The sequence below is a fragment of the Plasmodium reichenowi genome, chromosome 4 (genome assembly GCF_001601855.1).
Source record: "Plasmodium reichenowi strain SY57 chromosome 4, whole genome shotgun sequence".
In the NCBI taxonomy this organism is placed as follows: Eukaryota; Apicomplexa; class Aconoidasida; order Haemosporida; family Plasmodiidae; genus Plasmodium; species Plasmodium reichenowi.
The window spans coordinates 208,527-218,542 of NC_033649.1; the positions used below are offsets into that span (position 1 = coordinate 208,527).

The 10,016-nt window shown below is 18.7% G+C and overlaps 2 protein-coding genes across 2 annotated transcripts in view; one reads left to right on the forward strand and one right to left on the reverse strand.

Moving 5' to 3' along the window:
- Positions 1-1,653: 1,653 nt before the first annotated feature.
- Positions 1,654-5,136, forward strand: PRSY57_0405000 (hypothetical protein; the record flags this gene model as incomplete). The annotated part of the gene is made up of 1 exon (XM_012905914.2): positions 1,654-5,136. The coding sequence occupies one exon, from the start codon at positions 1,654-1,656 to the stop codon at positions 5,134-5,136; it is 3,483 nt and encodes a 1,160-aa protein (XP_012761368.2).
- An 807-nt stretch (positions 5,137-5,943) lies between these two features.
- PRSY57_0405100 (hypothetical protein) overlaps positions 5,944-10,016 on the reverse strand; it is a gene marked incomplete at both ends in the record, with an annotated part of 5,975 nt that continues 1,902 nt past the window's right edge. The window contains 5 exons of the mRNA XM_020114501.1: positions 5,944-6,012; positions 6,117-6,217; positions 6,394-6,520; positions 6,711-6,852; positions 7,140-10,016. The exon at positions 7,140-10,016 is cut by the window's right edge and continues 1,636 nt beyond it. Coding sequence (XP_019970778.1) covers positions 5,944-6,012; positions 6,117-6,217; positions 6,394-6,520; positions 6,711-6,852; positions 7,140-10,016 — 3,316 coding nt within the window. The remainder of the gene's footprint in view (positions 6,013-6,116; positions 6,218-6,393; positions 6,521-6,710; positions 6,853-7,139) is intronic.

Consider the following 10,016-nt stretch of genomic DNA (forward strand, 5'->3'; position numbering starts at 1 on the left):
TTTTTTTTTTTATTATTTTTTTTTTTTTTTTTTTTTTTTTTTTTTTTTTTTTTTTTTTTTTTTTGTTTGAATTTAATTTTTTCTTTTTTTTAATTCCTTAAAATTAATATATATATGTATATATATGTATGTATATGCGAATTTATTAGCTGCATATAAAAATGAGCAACAAAAATAATTTATTTTAATTAAAAGAATAATGTTTCATAAAAATGCTTTTAAAGAATTTCCATAAAAAAGTATGTGTTAATAAAACGTTTCATTTTAAATAATATAAAAGCTGTCGAATATATTATATTAATCTTGCCTTAAAATATATATATTATATATATATATATATATAGGGTCTACTTTGCCCTTTTATAATAATATATAATTCCAACCAACCGTTTAAGCAACATTTATTTTTTGGCACATGTATATATATATATATATATATATATATATATATAAATTATAAATATATGAGTACAATACAATAATTTCTTTTTTCAAGGCTTAACTCATAACATAGTGGTGTATTTTTATTTTTTTATATTTTAAATATTAAATATTTAGATTAAAAGCCAAAAGAGAGAACTCTTTTAAAAATATAATAAAAATTATAACATTTTGTAACACATTCAAATCATTCTTTGTAACGTTTTTCATTAAAATATTTTATTTTATATTCATTTATATTATTGTATGTATATATATTTTTTTCTTGTATATTGCATGCATGTTAGCACATACGGACAGAATTTTTATATTGTCGAGAAAAGTAGTTGTTGTTTTTTTATGTGTTCTTTTTTTTAAAGAATATGTAATAAAATTATAAAAATAAATTATATACATATACATCATATACTGTTTAAAATAAAGCAGTTTGAATGTTATTTATGAAAAAGAAATTTTTTTTTTTTTTTTTGTCTTTTCATTTTTATTAAAAAGAAGAAAAAAAAAAACCTTATACAAGTTATATATATTATGATAATAATTAAACATTATAATACTTTATATAATTGTCATAATATTATTTATAAAAAACTCATGTGTTATTTCATTTTATTTTTTACACATATATATATATATATATATATATATATATATATATATTTTTAATGATTTTCTTTTTATACATTAACTGAAAAAATAAAACAAACGTTGATATATTTTATTAGACATTTAATTAAACATTTGAAAATATAGGAATTATAGATTTTTCATTATTATTGTATTTTATTATTTGGACCTTTAAATATATTGTACATAAATGTATATGTTACATTCTTAAATACTCCTGATTTTGTTTTTTTGTTTTATAAAGTGAATACAGTATAAAAAATTATGTATATTTATATACATGAAAACATTTTAAAGATTAATCATCTAACATTGATATATACATATAAACATATATATATAATAAAACTTATTTTTAATAATTTATATTCCTTTTTTTTTTTTTTTTTTTTTTCGTTAAACAAGACGAATCATTAATATTTTATTATCCCAATAATATTTGTTGATTTATTTATTTGTTGATTTATTTGTTTGTTGATTTATTTGTTTGTTGATTTATTTGTTGATTTATTTGTTGATTTATTTGTTTATTTATTTGTTTGTTTATTTATTTGTTGATTTATTTGTTTATTTATTTATAAAATCAGCATGGCTATTCCATCCCTTTTAAGTTGTAAAAGCAATAACAGTTCTACTGACGACAAGATAGAGGAATGCACAAATAACGTGTACGAATTAAAGAATGAATATATATTTGTTTATCGATGTAATATATGTTTATTATTATTTACATGTGTGTATACATTTGCAGAACATATTACTTCGGAAAACCATAGAGTTAAACAATTAGATGCTTTAAAAAAGGATAAATATTTCAACTGTTTGAGATGTAAATATATTTGTTTGAGTGTTGTTAAAATGATTAAACATATTGAATTATATAATCATGGACATAATATTTTGAAGAAAATAAAAAAAAAAATCCTGTACACTGGAAAGGCTAGTTGTGAATGTAAAATGAAATGTTATTTTTTTTATTCTCAAAATAAAAATTTAACAAACATAGAGAGGTGTACTACGTTATATAATGATAATAATATAGAGCGATATGGACTAAATGTTGAAGACAGATATGTTATCCATGATATAAATGTAGAACATAGAGTGAATAATATGAACAATGAAAAGAAAGAAACAAAAAAGAAATACAATAATAAAATGTATAATGATGTTGATGATGATAATGATGATAATGGTGATAATGATGATAATGATTATAATGATGATAATGGTAATAATGATGATAATGGTAATAATGATGATAATGGTGATAATAATAATGGTAATAATAATAATTATAATAATAATAATAATAATAATAATAATGGTAATAATAATAATTATTATAATAATAATTATTATAATAATAGTAATTGTAAAATACAAGAATTTATTATGCCACTAGATAATAATAATAATGATATCACATTACAAAATAAATATGTATCCTTAAATAATATACAAAATAAAGAATTCATTAAAAAATATTCCTTACCAATAATCATGGGGGGAAGTCATGTAGCTACCAAGAGTTATATGAATTTGCAACATGATAAGAGTGATGATCAAGAATATAATTCATATCCCTATAATAGAGATAAAGAACAAATGGATATAGATTATTCATATCATAGTGTAGAAAAAATAAATAATATCCATACCAACGTTTTACTGAAACTTGAAGAAACAACTAAAAATGAAACACACAAAGAATATATGAACAATATTCTTTATGATCAGAATAAAAATGAAAAAAGAAATTTATTAATACATATGTATGAAAATAATTACAATTTCAATGATAATATAATATTAAATAATAATAAATCATATATAGAAAAAGATTTTTTATCTAATGATGAAAAAAGAATTAACTCTATACAATATGGAATAGATCATTTTGATTTTAATATGAATAAAAGAAATACATATCCTACAGATGTAGCTAGCCATTCATTAATAAAAAATTTAATTCCGAATATTAACAATTCATATTCGTCTAATATAAATAATAAAATGAATGAGGCTAAAATGAATCATAATATAAATAATCTGCATAATTATATGAATAAATATACATGCTCTAATTTTATACTACCTGGGGAAACAAACGATGAAAAAAATAAAGAAGAACAAAACAGATCATACAATTTAAACAAGAGGGATTATATACTTCGTAATTTAATACATGAAGAGAATACTATAAATAATACAAATAGTACAAATCATACAAATCATACAAATAATACAAATCATCAATTTCAAAATAACAAACGTGAAGATAATTCTCTCTGCCTTTATAATGATGATATTGAAAAAAATTCATTTTACGAAAATAGACATATATATTTTGATGCAATTTTTAATTCATATTTTCTTAAAGATATTCTACATAATGGAAAAGATAAAGGCGATAATTGTATTGATGTTGAAAATTATGAAATGAAAAATGAGGAAGAAGAAATAAAACAATTTATACCGGTAAATTTAAATCCATGTTTTTATCAGAATGAGCCTGATATATTATTGAAATTACCACACGAAGAGAAAAAAATTGCTGAAGAGATGGTTGGTTATGTGAACAAAAATGTTGATAATGTAAATAATGAAAATAATGATGATGGTAATTATAACAATAATAATAATATAATTTTAAATGAACAACCATGTTATAATAATATAGAACAAGAAATACTCATGAACATGAATAAATCGTTTTTCAAAGGTTTAAATAAAAATACAAAAGAAGACATACAAAATTTACATGGAAAAAAATGTTCTGACAATATGTGTGAAGAAACAAATAAAGAACAGGATATAGTAGAAAATATTTATATGAAAAATATATATAATAATATATTAAATAGGAACAATGACGAGAATAATAATATTCAAGATAAATCTAATAATACAAGTATATGTGATATAAATAAAAATGAATCTTTGTCCTCTTTACATAATATAAAAAATCAGAGCGAAAATAATAAATACAATAAAATGAATGAAAATAATAATGATTATTACTTGAATAAAATAGGACACGACGTAAATAATTTTTTAAATATATTATTTGATAAAAAAAATGAAATGATGAATAATAAGAACAGTGTGGTGAATAGTATGTATACGTCAGACAATAAATTGGATATAACACATAATAATAAAAACAACAATAATAATAATAATAATAAAAACGACAATAATAATAATAATAAAAACAACAACAATAATAATAATAAAAACAACAACAATAATAATAATAATAATAGTAATCTTTTTTGTAATTATGATATTCAGTATGCACCCATTTATGATAAATCGCATTTATCCAATGAAAAAAATAATTTATCTTATGATTTAAATCTATCTTCTTTACCAAGCAGTAACATGAATAAAAATTTGATATATTATGAAAAAAATAGTAACCTTCTTAATAATAATACAAACCATACAAATATACAAGAAGATATAAATCATAGCGATGTAGAAGGAAAAAAAGAAAACCATTCATGCAATTTGTTACCACATAACATTTGTTATATTGATAAAAAGGTAGATGAAAATAATGGACATATATTATCACATGAACAAAGTTATAATATGATTTCTCAAAAAAATGTTTATAACAATTTATATCATGTGAATACAGATAATGAGAAACCAAAAAAAGTAATAATAAAAGATCAAGGTGATAATACGAATATTTATATCTCTAATGAATATACAGAGGCAAATAAAAAGAGAATATTATTCGTTAAAGAAATAAATGAAATAAAAAAAATAATCCAAAAAGAAACTATGAACAGCAATGTAAATAATATATATTTCAACAATAATAATAATATTAATAATAATAATAATAATAATATTAATAATAATGTTTATAATAGTCCTGTTGAAAATATTATAAATATGAAACCATTAATATATTATGGTAAGGAAAAAATCTTACATAAAGGAAAATTTAAAAAATATTATACTACTCCTCCTATTCCTGATAATAATAATTCATATGAAATTAGGATGGTACAAAAAAGTAATACAGATACTTATGCAGCTAACATAAAATAATGCTTATAATGTTAAGGTTCATATAAATCTTCAAGGTTTTTATTAATTTTATGTATAGGGAAAAACAATCAAAAAAATCAAAAAAATCAAAAAATCAAAAATAATACATAAAAATTAATTCGTCTATTTTATCTGAAAAAATTAAATCTTTAAAACTTTAAAAACATACGTGCGTACAATATATTTAAACATATTGACACAAAACAAAAATATAATGACAAACATTTGTATATTATATATATGTGTGCTTTTTTTGTATTCATTTTTTTTTTATCATAGTTTAATTCTTATATTAAAGTACAATTATAATCACACGTGTGTATTATATACACCTTTTATATTTTACAAGAATCATAAAAGAAAAAAAAAAATTAAATCGTTACGTTATATTATAGTTAATTAAAAAAAAAATAATTAAACAAATGAATGAATGAATAAATAAATAAATAAAAATACATATATATATATAAATATATATATATATATATATATATATATATATATATATATATATATATATATATATAACATTTAATTTGAATAATGATAAATATACTTAAAAAAATTAGGTAAAATGGAAATGAAATAGGGTTTCTTAATTTTCATAAATGTCTATAATATTTTTTTATAAAATAAGAAATATATATTAAATATGAATATATATATTTTTCTTTTTTCTAATGCATATTATGGATTACAAAAGAGTGTTTTCATATTAATTATTCCAATGAATTAAAAAGACATAAAAAAAAAAATATATATGTATAAATACATATATATATATATATATATATTAGGGAAAATAAATTAACATGGTTGTGTTTCCATTTCTGATTGGATCATGTGGTCCCTAATATAATTACTTAAAATGAAGAGCTGTCGTTAAGAAAAAAAAAAAAAAAAAAATATATATATATATATATATATATTTCTTTTTATATTTGAAAAAATAAAATATGAACATGTTCATATATTCATACCTCTTTAGTTTTGGAACTCTGATACATGTGATGCATATTAGCAACTTCATCCAGAAATTTATTTATTATTTTTTTAAATTCGTCTTTGTAATATATACCTTCTAAAAAAACAAAATGAATATAAATATATACATCGAACATATGTATGTATATATATGTATGTATATATATGTATGTTTATATATGTATGTATATATATGTATGTATATATATGTATGTATATATATGTATGTATATATGTATATACATTTTGTGTAGTTTGTTTCCCCTATAATACCTTTTTTTAAAACTGAATAAATAAAATTTAAAAGACATTGACAAAACATTAAATCATAAGGTGGGGCACAATATGTTAGGGTTTTCATTATGAATAATCTTATGAGTGATTTATCCAAAACATATATCTATAAAAAAATATATGCATATATATATATATATATATATATATATATATATATATATTATAAAATGATATAATGATATAATGATATAATAATATAATGATTTGAAACATTTATTACATAGATAAGAATAATTACACATTTTTTCTCTTTATTATTTGAAGTATAATACAAATAATGAGAAATGTCTTACCATTGTTTTAATAATATTTACTACATAACAAAACATATTTTCATATCTTATCATATATACAATAAATAAAACTATATTCCCCCTTAATTCTACATATTCCTCTAAGGCCTTTTCCTTTTCAATGATAAATATATATAGCTCCCTAAAATGTAAAAATATAAATATATATATATATATATATATATATAACTTTTACATTAAATAATAGAAATAAATAAAAAATCTTTTTAACTTTAACTTTTTAACTTTTTAACTTTTAACTTTTTAACTTTTTAACTTTTTAACTTTTTAACTTTTTAACTTTTTAACTTTTTAACTTTTTAACTTTTTAACTTTTTAACTTTTTAACTTTTTAACTTTTTAACTTTTTAACTTTTTAACTTTTTAACTTTTTAACTTTTTTTTTTTTTTTTTTTTTTTTTTTTTTACTTTAAAAAGTGTAGGGTTAAATATCTCTTTTGAGGATATTTATCGACAATATATTTTAAAAGAATAAATTTAGGATATATTAAATTAATTTTTGAGTTATTAATATATTCATATATATTATTATAAATATATTTATAAATAATAGATGCTGCTAAATTACTATTTATTTTTCTTATTAACATTTTATCTTTTTGTACATCTGAATAATTTCCATGTATGATTTCATATATATGGAAAATTTCATTTTGTGTATATTTAATAAAATTATTATATGACATTCTAAATTTATGGAATAATTTATAAAAATAATATTTTTTTTTTTTATTTATTTTATTAGTTTTTAATTTTTTTTTACTTTTTATATTAAGAAATACACTACTTTTTATTTCATGACAAGATTTAGCTTCTGTTTTAATTTCAAAAAGATCATTAATATTATTAGGATATTCTTCCTTTTTATTTCTATCTATAATATTTTTAATTGAACAAATCATATTTGAATTCTTTTTCTTATTATCATCCCACTCTTTCATGTTCTTTTCCTTATATTCATTTATTTCATTTTGTATGAACAAATTCTTGTCACTCATGTTATTTAAATTAGTCTTTTCTTCTTCATCTCCTATATTATCTTTTAAACCGATTATGTTATCCTTTCCATTTATTACTAAAGCATTATTAAATTCATCAAGACAATTATTTTCTATCTTTTTTTCAGGGTTCCTTTTTTTTATTGTATAATTATCATCATAACTATTTTTGACGTTTAATATGCTATCTGTTTTTTTTTTTTTCTTTTCTTCTTCATTATCTGTTTCGTTAGAAAAACTACTTTCATTTGATTTTTCATATGACTGATGGTTATTATTTGTATTGTTATAATATATATTATCAACATATTCATCATCCTCAACCATTCTATTATTATTATTATTATTATTATTATTATTATTATTATTATTTTTATTTTTATTTTTATTTTTATTCTTATTCTTATTCTTTTTTTTCTTATTCTTCTTCTTGTCTTTCGTACCAACCATCATCCTATCATCATAAATATCAAAAAATGACGTGGAATATTTTTTAAAAGAATTCTTCTTCTTTTTCTTTTCAAAAAAGGAAGAGTAATATTGGTTGTATACATATTCATATGGAGAATATGTAGTTAAAAATATGAGAACTTTTCCATAGACTTTATACATATTATTAGAAAATAAGTTATTATTGTTTACAAATATATTTATTAAATTATTAATAAATATAATATCTCTCATATGTATAAGTGGAATCTTTTCAGCATAAATATTTATTCTCAGAAATTCTTTATCATAATTATAATTGTCTCTTCCATATTGTGATGCTGAAGGTAATAAAAATTCGCTCACACCACTTTTTATTTTATTTTCACTGAAATTGAAACTTTCAGAATTTATGAATGATTTATCTGTATGTGATTTATCTGTATGTGATTTATCCGTATGTGATTTATCTATATTTAATTTATCTATATTTAATTTATCTATATTTAATTTATCTATATTTAATTTATCTATATTTAATTCATCTATATTTAATTTATCTATATTTAATTCATCTATATTTAATTTATCTATAACCTTTTCTCCTATACATTCATACAGATCACTTGTTAAATCACCTTCTAAATAATTCTGCTCACTATTCTCTAAATCCATATTGTGATTATTTTGTTTATCATTTATTTTGACACCATTTTCATCAGTATAAGTTGATATATTTTTTTCTTTAGTTAAATTATGTTGATTTATTTTATTTATTGAACATCTTCTTGTATACTCCTCCAAGGTACTTCTGTTTTCATCAGAAAAATTAGATGGATAATTCAAGAAGCTGTTCTCGTTATACGAAAATATATCATTGGAATGATTATCACCATGGATATCACCACAATTATTGTCTTCTGGTAATTTATCATAAACACTGTTTTTATAATAAATACTATTATTTGTTTGCACGTGCTCATCCCTATTCATTAATCTTTCTTTTTTATTCATATCATCAAACATATATGTGGAATCAAAGAGTAACAACTTTTGACCATTGAATACTTTTAATACCCTCAATATAGAATTATATAGATTAATAATATCCGTGTTATTAATATGCATACATCCTTTATTTCTTATCATATAGATATTTTTAAAAATATTATATAAACTATAATAATTATGCAAATTATTAATTTTAAATATTAAATAGGATATACTTATTTCATTTTCTATAACATTTGAAAAATAATTATTACATATATTATATATATTAATATCTTTATATAATATATACAAACATAAATATTGAGACAATCTTCTCATACTATTATCATTATTATTCCTATAAATATATTCTAATATAAGCTGTGCATATATATAAGAATTTTCACTTACACAAATATTTTTACAAATATTTAAAATATCTTCCTCTTCTTCTGGTTCTTTTAATAATAAAAATTTTTGTATCTCTTCACTTATTCTTAAAGTAAAGATATTAAAATTACTAGTATATGTTGTAATATTATTAGTATTTTCTTTTTCATTATCATCAAAATAAAATTTATTCATAAAATCTTCATATAAACATGATAAAAACGGGTCTAAATACCGTTCTTCATATAGTTTCAATATTTCTTTTACTACATATTGATTTCTTAATATTTTCCAATAAAATGAAGGTGGCTTCCACGAATACATATCTCTATTTTCATCCATGTATTTTAATAATTTATTTGTTTTATATTTAGTTGATAGAAAATCACATAGCGCCTTATATAAATAATGATAATGTTCATTGTTATCATTATTATATTTATTTGTTTTTTTTTTTTTTTTTTTTTTTTTTTTT